A 16,161-nucleotide genomic window follows, 5' to 3' on the forward strand; every position below is an offset into this window, starting at 1 on the left:
GCGGGGAGGGCGCCCCCGCGGGCACCGCCTCTTTGTCCCGCTGGCCCCGCCCACTCCCCGCTGGCCCCGCCCCTCCCCGCTGGTTCCGTCCCGCTCCCAGTAGCCCTGACCTCTCTCCCAATGGCTGCGCCCCGTCTCCCGATGGCCCCGCCCTCTCGCACTGTCTCCGCCCCCTCCCGAGCGGGATCGGGAGCGATCGGGCAGCGGGGCCGCTCCTGGGCACCCCAAGCTCCCCCCTCCCGCTGCTGGACCCCCGGGGTTCCCACCCCACGGTGACCCCCGCGATGGGGGAAAACGAAGGAAACGGCCTCAAAACGGCTTTGTCCTCAAAACGTTCCTGCCCCCTTAGTCATCCCTTCCCCCGCTGAGCCTTTAATCCCCGGGAGGATGGACATACCTGCTCGGATTCTGGCTGGCGCGCTGCAAAACGCTCCAAAAGCTCCTGTTTTCCTCTCTATTTTAATGCTTCATCACTTTCTGCGGGACCCACCAGCTGGCCCCATCCTCTTTGAACACTTTTGGATAAAGAAAAACCACTCAGTAACTCTGTTTTAGCATAAACAGCTTTCGACAGCCGGAATTTCTACCAAGCAGCAAAATCAAATCCCCATGTTAAAAGCTCAAGGTGTTCTCTTGTCCCCGATTAACAGTTGGACTCGATCTTGAGGGTCCCTTCCAACCAAAATGATGCTATGATGCTCTTCAGCGTTTGTTGGCGCTATGGGAAGCGGAATCCAAAGGGCCGGGGGTGGCCCCGGGGATTCGCTTCAGCTTTTTTACGCTGGAATTCATCCCACAATTCCAGAAACGGCCCCGAGTCTCGCCTGTCATTTGCGATTGCTTCTCCCCGCTTGTCGCCAGTCGGTTCGAGGCCGTTCCTGCCCCTTCGCCGCTGCCAGCGCCCGCACACGTGCGGCTCCGCTGACCCAAAACGAACCCTGCGAATAAAAAGGAGCCGCCAGGTCTTCACGGGGACCTGATTTCCTTTAAATCTGGGCTGACAATGCGGGGAGTTGATGCCCCTGTGCCCAGAGCAGCAGCTGCGCTTTGCTATTTAGAGGTCTGGGGGGAAAGGGGAAAGTCACATATTTGAGTCTTCAGGGTCCCACGGGCACTGTGGATGCACAGCTGGATCCAGCTGTGGCTCTTCTTTGCCCAGCTGCACCCAAAACAATGTGGGGACAGGTGGTGGCTGTCCCATGAGCAACCCTTTGTTATCTCTCTCAACGCCCATGTTGCCTTCTGACCATCAAACATGTTGTACGGAGCCCCACAGAGCACATTTGAAAGGGTGGCAATGGAAATAAAAGTAAAATGATAAAGAACCAGGAAGCCAGTTTGAGCCTTTATTTGGTTTTTCACTTCCTACAGATTTCATTCACTTTTATTCCCCCGGGTTTTCTTTCCTTTCAGGACAGAGTTATGCTGCCAGTAAAGCAGTATTTAAAAGTCAGAAACTGGTCAGAAAACACAATTCTTCCAGTTTAGTGCATTAAATTGGCTCAGGGAATGAGTTTGAGGAAAAACAATAGTGTGGTCAAGACATACAAGGCTGGGAGTCGGGGGGGTGCATCAGTCTTAAAGTTAAGACCTGAAACCTGGTCAGTGGGACAACATGATTCCCAGAGCTTTCCATGAGATTAATTTGGCACATATTGGGTGATTCTTCCCCACCCTCCACCTCCATCGCTCAACGCTGGATGAAGTTACAGGGTTAATGGTTGGACTTGATGATCTTGAGGGTCTTTTCCAACCAAAATGATTCTATGATTCTATGATTCTATGATTCTATGATTCTATGACTTTAAACCCCACTAGAACAGCAGTATCCATCTCCAGTGGGATCAAATCCTCCTACCTTTGCTCATCAGAGCAATATTGCACTTGGCTGACCCTCTCGTAGGACTTAAGGTCGTTTCCCTTGCTGGTTTGGGGCAGAGGTTGCACACCCAAGTGGGCTGAGATCCTTTGTAGGTGACGGAAATGAAAAACCTGCAGGAACCAAGTCACACCAGGTGTACGGTGAAGTGCCTGATCTCTCCATGGACTCCAGGTGGTCCTGGGGGAACCAGCTCCACACAGGCACCTAATGGTAGTGGAGATGTGTCTCCTCTGTTCCTGAGGATCTCCACACCATGGTGAGACCATGGAAACTGCGGGTCCAGAAGAGCCACAGAAATGATGCAAGGCTGGAACAGCTCTGCTGGGAGGACAGGCTGAGAGAGCTGGGGTGTTCAGCTGGAGAACAGAAGCTCCGGGGAGACCTTATTGGGGCCTTAAAAAGGGGCCTATAAGATGGGGACAGACTTTTGAGCAGGGCCTGTTGCGATAGGACAAGGACTGATGGTTTTAAACTAAAGGAGGGAGATTCAGGCCAAACATGGAGAAGTTGTTGCCCCTGAGGGTGGTGAGAGCCTGGCCCAGGTTGCCCAGAGAGGTGGTGGATGAACCATCCCTGGAGACATCCCAGGCCAGGCTGGACGGGGCTCTGAGCAACCTGAGCTGGTGAAGATGTCCCTGCTCATGACAGGGGTGGCACTGGGTGAGCTTTGAAGGTCCCTTCAACCCAAACCATTCCGTGATTCATGACACTGCGCCCACATCAGCCTGATGAATCGTCCCGCACCAGCTTTCCCATTCCGAGCGGTGTTTGTGGAAGGACAGCTGGTGGCACGGGGTGGCAGGGCGACCAGACGCAACGTCCCCAGCTAAGCCCTGTCCCAAAGGGGACATCTCCTGAAACCCAGCAGAACATCCCTCACCCAGACAGGTGCGCAGGGCAATTCACAAACCCTTTTCCCAGCTAAAAGAACGGTGGATAAGGACAGGGAACCTCCGTCTGATCCTCACCGGTCCCTGGGCAGTTGCACAAGCTGCCGGCAGCTCTTGCTCCATCAACTTTCTGCTTTCTGGTCTCCCGCTCCCCCAAACCCATCCGTGTCCGGGGTTTCCAGCAGCATCACAGCCCCAGGCGCCCACCCGCGTCTGCTCATCCTTGGCGTTTATTCATCCATAACTCAGCTGCGCAAACACAAAGTGGGGATAACCGCTGTCCCTCTGCAGCCACCCCCGCGGGTTAACGCTGGTATAATAAACCCATTTTCTCCAGCTTTTTCTCGGGGTGTTAAGCACGAACTCTCATCCACGAAGCCACGTGAACCGCAATTATTCAACCCTGTGCATTAAATACTCCCCGAGCTGAACTCCGGGAGGTCAGTCGCAGGGGACACGGGGCTGCAGTAAACCACAATATCCTGCAATTTTGGAGGGGAAAACACAGATTGCGGCGATGCAAAAGCAGGGAAATTGCGAGGGTGACAGGCTGGGTGCAGAAATAAAGCAAAGTGGCAGCTGAGTTTGCGAGGAGTGAGTCTGTGCAGCAAAGTTGGGTGTTAGCGGGGCTGAAAATGAAGGTAAAGCTGTTATTGGCATTTCCCCGGGAGGGGGGTGAATAGGAGCTGGAGAGATGCTGTTGACAGAAATGCTGTGGAGCAGGTAATTAAAAAGACAAGTCTTGGAGAGTGGCTGTGATTGTTCAGCCTGGCTTTCTAAAGAAATGAGGTTTTTATCCCAGTTGCTCCATGTGTCCCCAAAATACAGGCAGGCGGAGGCTGATTTTGCCATTAGACTCAGAGGCCACGTCACCCACTGGTCTGTCCTCCCTCCATGGACACTGTCCCCACCACCATCTCCAGCAGCAGCAATGTGGAGAATGTGTTGAAGGGATTATTGTCCAGCTACATATATGCCTTAATACATGCATTTGTTAATGGATCGTTTGAGGTTTATGAGGGGGTGTAACCAGGAAATAGATAATATGCGTGGGTCCGTGTTTATGGGTTTAATGACTACATGACCTGTGGTTTTTAATACGTATGGGGGTCATGAATATGGTAAATAAATCGATGCACTGTAGTACATAGGACACAGATGCAGGGGGGTAGGGGGGGTAGGGGGGTAGGAGGGATAGCGGGGGGGGGTCCCTGCATTGTGTCCTATGTTTTTCGTTAGTTTCTGTAGTTGAAGTCTACAACGGCAGCTTTTCAGGCCGTAGCTCTTGGAGAAAAGCCAAGCAGAAACTGCTATGACTTATTTTGTACTTTTTTTGGGGTTTGGTTTCGTTTTGGGTGAATTGGGGTGGCGTCTAACCCTTCTCCGTATTATGGGGTTGTTGGGTTAGTGGTGGCGTCTATCACTGGTTGTGGGTGGTTGTTGAGTTTAGGTGTGTCATTTATGTCACTTGTTCTGTTTATGGTTTATTTCGGGGGTATGTTAGTAGTGTTTGTATATTCTGTGTCTCTGGCGGCAGATCCGTTTCCTGAGGCTTGGGGTGATTGACGTGTGATGGGTTATGGTTTGGGACACTGCTCCTCACCCACCGATGCCAGTCACCCAAACCATCGGGTCAGGACGTGGTGTGGAGCACAGAGCCCTCAAGTGAACCTGACAGCGAGGATGAAGGCTGCTGGTGAGGAAGACTTGCTACAGGGTTCATTTCTGCGTATCGGCGGCTTGTACCCACCTCAAGGTAAGGTGAGCCACCCATGGGTGCTTCTACATCCAACCCAGCAGCCAACAGCAAGGCTAAGTTCACCTTATTCCGCAGACACCTTGTTATTTAGCAAAGTTTTTCTTTCTTTGGGGTGTTTCATGTAGTGCTGCAAAGGATGTGACCTACAAGGCTGAAGTTCTTCTGGCCATTGACCTTCCTTGTGGACTTAGTAAGAGGATCCTGTCTCCTGGTGGCACCTGGTCCTGCTCATGCCGAAGAAGGTGTAAAGTTACCACAACTGCCAGAGAAACAGGAAAAAGAACCAACCAACCAAACAAACTACATTCCTATCCAAAATCTTTTTGTGAAGACACTTTGGATGGTGGTTGTGTCATTAAATGTGTCATTTAACAAGGGGCTTTCTCAAAAGTGCTTTCCCATCGTTTGCTCACCTCGAATCACCAGTTTCTCCCAAACTCTGCAAAGTTTCCTTGCTTTTTGGACGCAGAGGCTTTCTCGAGCTGTTCTAGCTCCGTGCCTCAAGGAATCGTAGGCAGTGATTCATCAGAGCGACAACACATCCCAAACAACGAGAAGGTCAACTGCTTCTTAAGGCAAAAAATACTTTGCAGTGATTTATTGCCCTATCTGGGAAAATAGAGCTGTTCCATGGCTAAAACAGGCAACTAATAGATTGAGAACTATTCCTTGTCATCAACACTCGGCGCCCTTCTGACAGAAAGGCCACACGCTTTACATACTGTAACAAAATGTAAGTTTTATTCCGTTTTATTAGTAATGGATGTAGAATAGCCAGTTGGAGAGTTGGACTGGTGCATCTTTTTCTTTTGACCAGTGTTTAATATTCTAACTGCAGTCCAGATGTAACATTTACACTGCAAAATACTCATGGATTCAACCTCATACTCAAAAAATTTCTAGTACAAATACAGTTAGTACATTAAAAAAAAAATGAACAACAAAAAATAACAATCCCAGAAACTTTGTAACAGCACAGACTGGTTATGGCCTTGAGTTAAGTTCAAGTATTTCCCAGTGGAATGCAATGCAAGCAACAAGGTAATCTGGCTTTTACGTGGGACATTCCTAGCCCTGAATGGTAAGAATAGAAATATAAGTGTGGGCACTTTATCTTGACCGAGTTTAGCAAGAGAGTCAACATTTACGATTACGATTAGTTCAGCTACGAAGCTAAACCCGTCTTGTGTGTGAACAAAACTACTAACTTGTAAAAAATAAAACAGCAAAGCATTAATTACACTGTGGGCATTTCTTCCGTGGCCGGCGCTGTCATTTAATTCCTCAAGCTGCTGGTTTAGTTTGTAATGGTTGTGGTGGGGATTTTGTTTATGGTTATGCTTGTTTTGCTTCTCCCTATCCTTTTCCTTCCCAAACTGACATGATGAAGAGCTACAAAGATGCTGAGGGGTCTGGAGCATCTTTCTGATGAGGAAAAGCTGAGAGAGCTGGGGCTGTTCAGCTGGAGAAGAGAAGCTGAGAGGGATCTTATTGATGCTGATCAATATCTCCAGGGTGGGTGTCAGGAGGATGGACCAGACTCTGTTCAGTGGTTCCCAATGACAGGATGAGGGGCAACGGGCACAGACTGAAACACAGGAGGTTCCATATGAACATGAGGAGAAACTTCTTTCCTGTGAGGTGCCAGAGCCTGGACCAGGCTGCCCAGAGAGGCTGTGGAGTCTCCTTCTCTGAGACATTCAAACCCACCTGGACATGATCCTGTATGATCTGCTCTGGTGACCCTGCGTTAGCAGGTGGGTTGGACTGGATGATCTCCAGAGGTCCCTTCCAACCCCAACCATCCTGTGATTCTCTGTTTTTGTCTCTACCCCAAAAGGAGTCGCCCCTGAGGAGACATTAATGGATGTCGGTTGCCTCTGTGGCAGTGACTCAGTGGAAAGACACAATATCCTAAAGTCTTTAGAGGCCAAGGAGTGGTGGAGGAAGGGGGGAAGTGAGCAACTCAGTATACATAATAATCATAATAACCATAATAAAAATAATAATCCTTTCTATTTCTAGGGCTGCCTGACTCGTGCTGGCTTCTGTGTGTGGCTCAGAAGGGATCTGGGAGAACTGGGGACCAGGTTCAGAGGAGTCGATGGGTGACTGCGACCTTGCAGGCAACTTTCCATCCATCCCATTCAGCCCACGACACTGGAAAAGTCCTGCTGGGAATGTGCCCTTGTGCTTCTGCCCCTTTCGAAACACTTGGAAGATGTAAGAAAGCAGGATGAGCTCCCTTTCGCAATGGCTTTTAGGCAAGGAAGCGTTTCAAAGCCAACAGATGAGCAGGGCTGGCTGGAAGGATGGCTGAGAGAGCGGTTACCCTGTGTCTCTGCCCAACGAGGAGCTTGTATCGATCCCCCAAGAGTCTGCCCTGGCTCTAGCACTCGTCAATATTGCAATTATTGGCTCTCGCTGTGGAAAACAGTCTGTGCGTATTAAATGTGATGGTGACACCAGCCAGGAGGAGGCTGCAGGATCGACCAACCGTTCAAAACTCCCCGTGTTACATGGGGTCCGTGGTGTGAAAATAAGAATAATACAGTCTGAGGAAGGGCAGGGAGATCCTGGCTGTACAAACAGACACCTGCAGAGAGGGGAAATCCCCACGCCTGCAGAAAATGGGGTTTTGGGGAGGACCAGGGGGGCAGATGGGTGGAAAGGTGGCCCAAGGGCCAGTGCGGCCGCTTTGCTGGGAAGACGTGGATGGGCTGGTGGTGGCTCAGAGACACCAAGGAAAACCGTGCTGGAAAAATAGCCCTTGGAGAACCACTGATGAGACAGGAGTTAACTCAGAGCAGAATTTAATCTGGGGGAGATTAAAACAGCCTTCCGACACCCAAAAGCTCCCGCAGACATTAAAGGCATGAGATGCTCTCCATGTCTGCTGAGGAGAGGAGGTGCCATGGGTTTGTGTAAGCCGTTAAGGAGGCATTTGGTGGTGGCAAGTTGGTGAGAAGACCCATGGTCCTTTCCAGCCGGCTTGGTCTTGGCATCTCTGAACCTGCTGTGGAGCCCTGGGATCTCCTGTCAGCTGTGTCACTGGGGCATGGGGTGTAGCTACATAAAATGGGTCTAATGAGTCAAGCAGGTCCATGTAACCAGGTTCTGGGGTTACTGGCTTGGAATCTGCCCCAGGGTGAGGTGTTTGCCAGGATGGTTTCCTGAAGCAAGAGCATGAAGCACACGCCTGTCCCTGCATTCGGTGACTCGCGAGTGAATCTGCAGGACAGCAGGAACTGATCTGAGTCACCAGGAGAGGCTCAAGCCATGTCTGGGGCTGAGGGACGTGCTGCTGGTCCTAAATCCAGACCCCTGCACAGCATTGCGTGGGAAGGACAAGGTTACCCGGGGCTGTGATGTTACTGCTCATCTCAAAGGAATCTGAATAACCCAAGTGGGATCTAACCATTCCTCAGAATGTCCATCCTTCCTTTGGGATTGCGACTGATTCCCATGGGGATGCAGGGCTGGCGGTAAATGAGAAATCACATTGATGTGCCGGACAAGGATGGAGCCAGGCTCTTCTCAGTGACTACCAATGGTAAGACAAGGGGTAATGGGTTCAAACTGGAACACAGGAGGTTCCACTTAAAGATGAGAAGAAACTTCTTCTCAGTGAGGGTGGCAGAGCCTGGCCCAGGCTGCCCAGGGAGGTTGTGGAGTCTCTGTAGACCTTCAAACCCGCCTGGACACCTTCCTGTGTAACCTCATCTGGGTGTTCCTGCTCCATGGGGGATTGCACTGGATGAGCTTTCCAGGTCCCTTCAACCCCTGACATTCTGGGATTCTGTGATTCTGTCACAAGCTTGTCCCCTGGACAGCTCTAATTACGAGGGAGCAAATTACAAGGGAGCACATTTCCACCCAGCAGCACCTCTGCTCTCCTCCCCAGCAGCACAGGATGGTGGACCTCCATGCATTTATCTTTGTGATAGCAGCACCATCACCAACCAGCCTCTCCTGCATCACCAAGCGCAGCCCCAGCCCAGGAGGAGACCACGTTCTGACGAGGACCAACAGTGCCGTTGGATATGTTTGTCTCTCCACCACCATGCCATGAACTTTCTGAACCTTTTCTGTGTTACGACTGACCATGGCTGCTGGGGGGCGGCCTGATCCTCGTCCTGGATGCTGTGGTCCATTTCTGAGGGGAAGATCACTAGCAACGGGAACAGGCAGAGCACCAGGCATTTTACCAGTGCCTTCAGCAGGACCAGGAACGAGTCTGAAAACATTCCCCAGGCTGTTACACAAACCCATACTGAATACTTACAGCTGGATTCCTCCTAGGATGTTTCTTTGCTTTCTTTTTAAACTGCTTTTTCGCTGCCAGCACTGTTCTCTAATGGCATGGCAAGGCTCAGCTGAGGTTCCCAGGAGCTGAAGACCATACCCAGGTCCTCTGCCTGTTCCCAAGGCTGGCCAAAGGGCTTGGACACCTGGGGAACAGGCACCCTCAGGGCTTTCAGGGACCTATCTCAAGGACATGAGAAAGATACTCAGCAAGAAGTCATGTAGGCCCAGTGGATAAGAAATATTGGCACAGGGACCTATGTGTGACTTTGGGTGGCTGGCACGTCCCTGAGGGACCAGCTCAGTGCTACGTTTGGTGAGGATTTACTTCTTTTGCTTTAGGTTTGATCCTGAAGGCTCTGCCTGTTTGGGTTCTGCATGGTGGTGAATCAACCACTGGACTCTTGGGAGGTTGCAGGAGCATCTGCCAAGCCACAGGCATTGTGGGAACATCACAGGGATGAGATGCCCTCTGAGATGCAGCAAAACGGGACAGTGACTGGTTTCAACCTCTACCATTCATCAGGAGATGCTCCCTGTGCTCCCAGTGATGAGGTTTTCTTTCTATTTTGTGTTACTGGAGGGACACGAAGCCACAGCCCCACAGCTCTGCAAGAGACGGGGATGAAACCAGCCTGACAAAGCACTGTCAGGAGCCTCAGAGCTCAGCAGCTTGGTTTTAACATGCCCTTGGATTCCTGTAGCTGCATGAACACCACCCTAAAGCCAAGCCAGGCTCAGAGAAAGCTCCCCATAAACCAGAGAAAAACTTTGCTGCTGCTGTCCTGGTCCTGCCCCCACTGAAGCCAGATCTGCTGAGACCCACAAGCAGACGTGTGAATACCTGCCCGTTCCCCAGGCGAGGCTGGAAGCCCAAAAACTGCTCCAGGATGAGATCAGCCACAGTCCTGGACCAGCTGGGCTTTCCCAGGGGAGGTGGAAGGCTGTAAAATTACCAGAGGGTTGATATTACATTTATATATATATATATCTCCCTATGTCTATATTCACACACACGTTTTCATATGTGTCTGTATATCTACGTACACGTACACACACACACATCATATACGCGCTATGCATAGATCTGCCCTCCGCCTCTATTTATAAGGGTTTGATGAAACAGTAAAACAAACTTCCCAACACTCATCTTCCAGTCTCTACTAATATTCAGCAAACAAAGAAAAGCCTAAACCCTTTGTGATTTTGCTTTCCTGGGTTGCGTAAAGGCACTTTCTGATGATGTGAAGCAGCAGCTTTGTTAAAAACTCCGGAACTGCGACGATTCCCATCAGGTCTGTAGCAAGTGCTACACAGGCACTGGTGTGACTCAACGTCACCGCTCGCTCCTGCTGCGCAGCATCTGGTGGCATTTGCTTTGTTTTGCTTTGACGCAGAGGAATAAAAGATGACAACCTTCAAATTTTAGGTCTCCCTGGGTAAGACAGTCGCTGCGTTTCTGCCCCGTAACCCCCTGTGGGTCACAGCTCATTGCTCGCAGCATCGAACAAAACCTTTGTTTCCAGAGATGCCTGCTAGAGCATCCAACAATTCAGGCAGGACATCAGCTGTGAGCATGTCGGGAAGGCTCATGCAACATGTCAGTTGTTTTCTCATTAAGGGATCAGAAATTAATATCGATTAAGGATATTTAGTAATTAAACACTGCCTGACCTAGAGCTCTGTAGCCTCAGCTGTCAGCTCCTGAGCCACCAGCAGCTCCTTTTCCCATCACAGCATGTTGTCCAGTCTCTACTGGGGACCCCAGTGGTGTCCAAAGGGGTGGGAGACGTGAGGAGTTTTCTGTTGCTCACCGGAGGTTCCCAACGCGTTGGAAACAGGGAAGAAATGTCTTTTGTTAATGCACTGGAAGACAGCACTAAATTGGTCTGAAACTCCTTTTCTCTCTTGATTTCCACATCAAAATTGCGCCTGTGCCCTGTGAAACGAACGCAAGACAATACCAAAAGCCAGAAACAAACCAAAATCAAAACCCCACTTACGCTGCCCTCTCTCCTTTTAGACGAAGCTATATCCATACAGACGTCTTTCCATCTTTGCTGCTGGAGCTCCCTTTCTCCAAGCAACCCTTGGGTTTAGCACCTTGTTTCTCCTGGGCGGTGTTGGCCCTGTTCTGCTCCACCACCGTGCCACCCGAGGCGGGACTGCTGGTTCGAGAAGGTTGCGTGTTGCCCTGGGTGCTGCTGTAGCTCTGGAACGCTATGTCCAACTGCTCCTGGGCCACTCGCAAGTGTTTGTGAAGGGTGGACAAGTCTGCTGGGAGGTTCTCATCCGGGCTGGTGCACTGCTGCTCCTGAGCGACGTTGGCCAAGTTCTGCTCGTGAGCCATCAAGCTGTTGGGGATCTTGGTGGACTTCTCCGATTTCACCACCAGGTTGTACTCAGGAGGGCAGGAGATGTTCTTTGCGTAGGCGTAGTTGTAGGGCGGCTGCCTAAAGCTGTTGATTTTCCGGTTGCGAATGGCATCTCGGATGGTCCCAAACCCCAGGTGGAACATCTCACACATGTTCAGCAGTAAGCACAGGCAGCTCACGACGTACATCACCAGGAGAAAGATGGTCTTCTCCGTTGGCCGGGACACAAAGCAGTCCACAGTGTGAGGGCAAGGGAGTCTGTTGCAGACATAATAGGCTTCTACCTCAAAACCGTAGAGCAAATACTGCCCTATCAAAAAGCAAACTTCAAAAGAAGCTCTGGTAAGTAGCTGGAAGACATAGATTTTCATCAGTCCTTCTTGCTGGATGCGCCTCCTCCCGTCGTGCTTTTGTTGCTCTTTGCTCTTGGGTTTGGCTTTGGCTTTCTCACGTTCTGCTGCGTCGTCAGAGATCATGGGCTCCTCTTCGTCAGCCTCCATCGGGTCCTCCACGTTGCGCACCGTCTGCCAGTTCAAGGCAAACTGCTTCTTCTTCTTGAAGCCCTTGAACTTCTTCTCCTCCTCCGCCGCCCGGGCGATCTTGTGGATGGCATAGCCCAGGTACATGACCGAAGGGGTGGATATCATGATGATCTGGAAGACCCAGAACCTGACGTGTGACAGCGGCGCAAAGGCATCGTAACAGACGTTGTCGCAGCCGGGCTGCTTGGTGTTACAGGTGAACTTGCTCTGCTCATCGGAGTAGATGGACTCCCCACCCACTGCTGTCAAGACGATGCGGAAGACGATGAGCACGGTGAGCCAGACCTTCCCCACGAAGGTGGAGTGATTGTGAATCTCTTCTAGCAGGCGGGTTAGGAAGCTCCAGCTCATGTTGGTCATAAGGGCTACTCAGTTATAACCTGCGGGAAGAGGGGGAAATAAAAAACAGCTGTAAGCGAACATCCATGGCTGCAGTCAGTGACATGGCTGTGACATTTTAGAATCATAGATTGTTTGGGCTGGAAAAGACCCTCAAGATCATCAAGTCCAACCATTAACCCAACACTGCCAAGTTCACCTCTGACCCATGTCCTTAAGATCCTCATCTCCGTGTCTGTTCAACCCTCCAGGGATGGTGACTCCAGAGCTGCCCTGGGCAGCCTGTTCCAATGCCCCACAGCCCTTTGGGGAAGAAATTGTTCCCCAGATCCAACCTCAACCTCCCCTGGCGCAACTTGAGGCCGTTTCTTTGTGTCCCTGTCTCCCCTCAGCTCCTGTTCTCCAGCTGAACCCCCCAGGTCCCTCAGCCGCTCCCATCACACTTGTGCTCCAGCCCCTTCCCCAGCTCCGTTCCTTTCTCTCAACTTGCTCCAGCACCTCAAGGCCTTTCTTGGCATGAGGGGCCCAAAACTGAACACAGGATTTGAGGTTTGGCCTCACCAGAATATGCCATTGTGCCAATGTAACATTGGCATGTCTGTGACAGATGAGGTTATTTTATGTTAAAGAGGTGTCCTTCACCGCTACAGCCACCTGAGGCACAGATGCCTGGTGGCACTGGATACACGCAGATCCATAGCACAGCACCTACTAGAATAATAGAATCATAGATTCATAAAATCATAGAATAGTTTGGGTTGGAAGGGACTTTCAAAGCTCATTCAGTGCCACCCCTGCCATGAGCAGGGACATCTTCACCAGCTCAGGTTGCTCAGAGCCCCGTCCAGCCTGGCCTGGGATGTCTCCAGGGATGGTTCATCCACCACCTCTCTGCACAACCTGGGCCAGGGTTTTACCAGAATCACCATTACCGGCTTTGTTGCATGTTTCAAGATGTTGCTCGGCTGTAAGAAGAGTTTGAGTCACTGTAAAGTGAACACGAGGCACCGTGGAAGCCACTGAAGCACAAAAAGGTGCTTAATGGGTGACAATCTCCTGCTTGCACGCCGTGGGCTGAAGTGGCGGAGATGAAAGTGGGAACAGGGGATGCCGCCCCCATCACAGAGACTTGCTGAAATATCTTTTATTAGCAAACCCAGAAAAAATGCAAAGAATCAGCAAAAAAGAATGGGAATATTTATGTTTACAGACTGACGATCCTTTCAAGTTCCTTTGGAAAAAAACAAAATAAAATCAAACAAATGTTTAATCAAATGCAGACGCTTTTAAAAATAAACCTTGAAAAGCTTTCCGAGAAAACCATGCATCTATTAGAAGACCTGGACAGCTGGGGAGGAAGAGATTGTAATAATCATTTTGTGTTTAGCTGAACTTGCAATGGGGCCTCAGCCCGAGCTCCTTGGGTGACCCCGGGCACCATCAAAGGCAGGTGGCGATTTTAGCGCTTGACTGGCAGGAACCCTGACAGATACCTGGTGACAAGAGCCATGTGAAGCACTCAGACCCAAAGAGACCAGGGTGGGGGACAGAGGGGCAGCAGAGAATGGGCTCAGCCTTCCCGCACCCACACGTCCCTCCTCTGAATCATCCTCCAGCTCATTTTGGAGTTTACACACCTTGTTTGCACACTGATAACCTGATGGCAAGGTGTAAATTAGGTGTCTTGAACACAAGGGACTTGAGCACAAGCCCTATGGGGAGAGGCTGAGGGAGCTGGGCTTGTTTAGTCTGGAGAAGAGGAGGCTTAGAGGTGAGCTCAGCACTCTCTAGAACTACCTGAAGGGCAGTTCTAGCCAGGTGGGGATTGGGCTCTTCTCCCAGGCATCAGCAATAGGACAAGGGGCCATGGGCTTCAACTCTGCCAGGGGAAATTGAGGCTGGAGATTAGAAAGCAATTCTGTGCAGAGAGAGTGGTCAGGCATTGGAATGGCTGCCCAGGGAGGTGCTGGACTCACCGGCCCTGGAGGTTTTTAAACTGAGATTGGACATGGCACTTAGTGCCATGATTTAGTCAATGGACTGGAGCTGGACCAAGGGTTGGACTTGATGATCTCTGAGGTCTTTTCCAACCCAGTTGATTCTGTGATTCTATCTGTGAGCTGGGTCTATGAACTGACTGCCCAGAACTGCACCCAGAAGCAAAGAGTGGATGTGTTGGTGGCAGAGGTAGGAGCCAAGCATGGACACAAGGGATTTAGCACAGAGTAGCACATGGACATGGTGGTTCATGGCTCAGCAGTAGCTGTGTTGGCACAGGCTACTCCCCCATGGTCCTGCATGGTCAAGTGGAAGAAGAGAATCATAGAATCAGAATCATTTTGGTTGGAAAAGACCTTCAAGATCATTGAGTCCAATCATTAACCCAACCATGGCGCTGACCCATGTCCTGAGAACCTCATCTCTGCTTCTTTTAAACCCCTCCAGGGACGGTGACTCCACCACTGCCCTGGGCAGCCTGTTCCAATGCCCCACAGCCCTTTCCATGAAGAAATTGTTCCCCAGATCCAACCTCAACCTCTCCTGGTGCAACTTGAGGCCGTTTCCTCTGCTCCTGCCGCTTGTTCCTGGGGAGCAGAGCCCAACCCCCCCTGGCTCCAAGCTCCTTTCAGGCAGTTCAGAGATCAGAAGGTCTCCCCTCAGCTCCTGTTCTCCAGCTGAACCCCCCAGGTCCCTCAGCTGCTCCTCATCAGGACCTGTTGTCCATACATTGAAAGAGTATGGACATCAAAACTTCTCCATGCTGGCTGAGCAGAGATAAACATCCAGGAGGGAAAATGATGCCAAGAGACATGAGCCTGGTCCTGACCTGGCCTTGCATAACTGTTATATGAAGATACAAAATTATTCCCTAGGGTTTCCCTGGCACAAGCTGGGCTTTGGGCTCATCACCCGTGCCAGGAGCAGGATGGGAGCAGCCACCAGCATCAGCCTCACACAGGAGCAAGAAGGGAAACATGCCTTGCTGTGTTCCCCACATCGAGCCTTCCTGGAATGTGATTTTGCTTCTTAGGACAGGAGCCAAACAGTGCTGGTTTGCTCAGCTCTCGCATTCGTGCTGCCCCGGGAGGCAGCAGCACGATCCGAGGCTCGAGATGCGGCGAAATTCCTCCTGCTGTCGAGGGCTCTCAAGAGCAGGCAGATGGAATTTTCTAACCCTGCTATTTCTAGATCAAACAAATCCTCTGCGAACCCAAACCCCCAAGTCTTCGCACGCCAGATCGAGATGGCAGGAGCACTCTGCAGATGGTGTTATTCTTCTCCTATAGCTGGAGAAACTGAGGCAGGGAGCAGAGAAACAGCCCACTCCAGGCTGGGTAATAGGGCAGAAGAAGAGGGAGGGAAGGTCTCCTCTCTGCCCTCAACTTAGCTGGTGGAAAACAACAGCCCTCAAGGCTGATGGGACCAGAAACCCCATCTCCCGCCCCAAAAGTGATGCCTTGGACCCAACAGTCAGTACAGAAATGCTGCTGCAGAAAGGACCATCCACTGCAGAACAATGTGGAAAACAATCACTACAAACCTGTTCTTTATTTATTGAGGAAACTGGATTTTTTCAGGGGTCAGATAGAATCACAGGATAGTTTGGGTTGGAAGGAACCTTCAAAGCTCCCCCAGTGCCCCCCCTGCCATGAGCAGGGACACCTTCACCAGCTCAGGTTGCTCAGAGCCCCGTCCAGCCTGGCCTGGGGTGTCTCCAGGGATGGTTCATCCACCACCTCTCTGGCCAACCTGGGCCAGGCTCTCACCACCCTCAGTGTAAACAATTTCTTCCTCATGTCCAGCCTGAATCTCCCTCCTTTAGTTTAAAACCATCACCCCTTGTCCTATCACAACAGGCCCTGCTCAAAAGTCTGTCCCCATCTTTCTTATCAGCTCCTTTTAAGCACGGAAAGGCCACAATGAGGTCTCCCCAGAGCTTCTCTTCTCCATCTGAACACCCCAACTCTCTCAGCCTGTCCCCAGCAGAGCTGTTCCAGCCTCGGATCATTCCTGTGGCTCCTCTGGCCCCTCTCCAGCAGGTCCATGTGTGTCCTGTGCTGAGGAACCA

At 51.1% G+C, this 16,161-nt stretch overlaps 1 protein-coding gene across 3 annotated transcripts in view; it reads right to left on the reverse strand.

Annotated features, from left to right (window-relative positions):
* Positions 1-5,256: 5,256 nt before the first annotated feature.
* The window catches only part of GJC2 (gap junction protein gamma 2), a 34,095-nt gene continuing 23,190 nt past the window's right edge, over positions 5,257-16,161 (reverse strand). For all 3 annotated transcript variants that reach the window (XM_082045104.1, XM_082045105.1, XM_082045103.1), the window contains exon 2: positions 5,257-12,133. In XM_082045104.1, the coding sequence (XP_081901230.1) occupies positions 10,866-12,113 (1,248 nt within the window). In that variant the 5' untranslated portion in view covers positions 12,114-12,133 and the 3' untranslated portion in view covers positions 5,257-10,865. The remainder of the gene's footprint in view (positions 12,134-16,161) is intronic.

Source organism: Streptopelia decaocto (genome assembly GCF_964273445.1).
Source record: "Streptopelia decaocto genome assembly, chromosome: 2".
In the NCBI taxonomy this organism is placed as follows: domain Eukaryota; kingdom Metazoa; phylum Chordata; class Aves; order Columbiformes; family Columbidae; genus Streptopelia; species Streptopelia decaocto.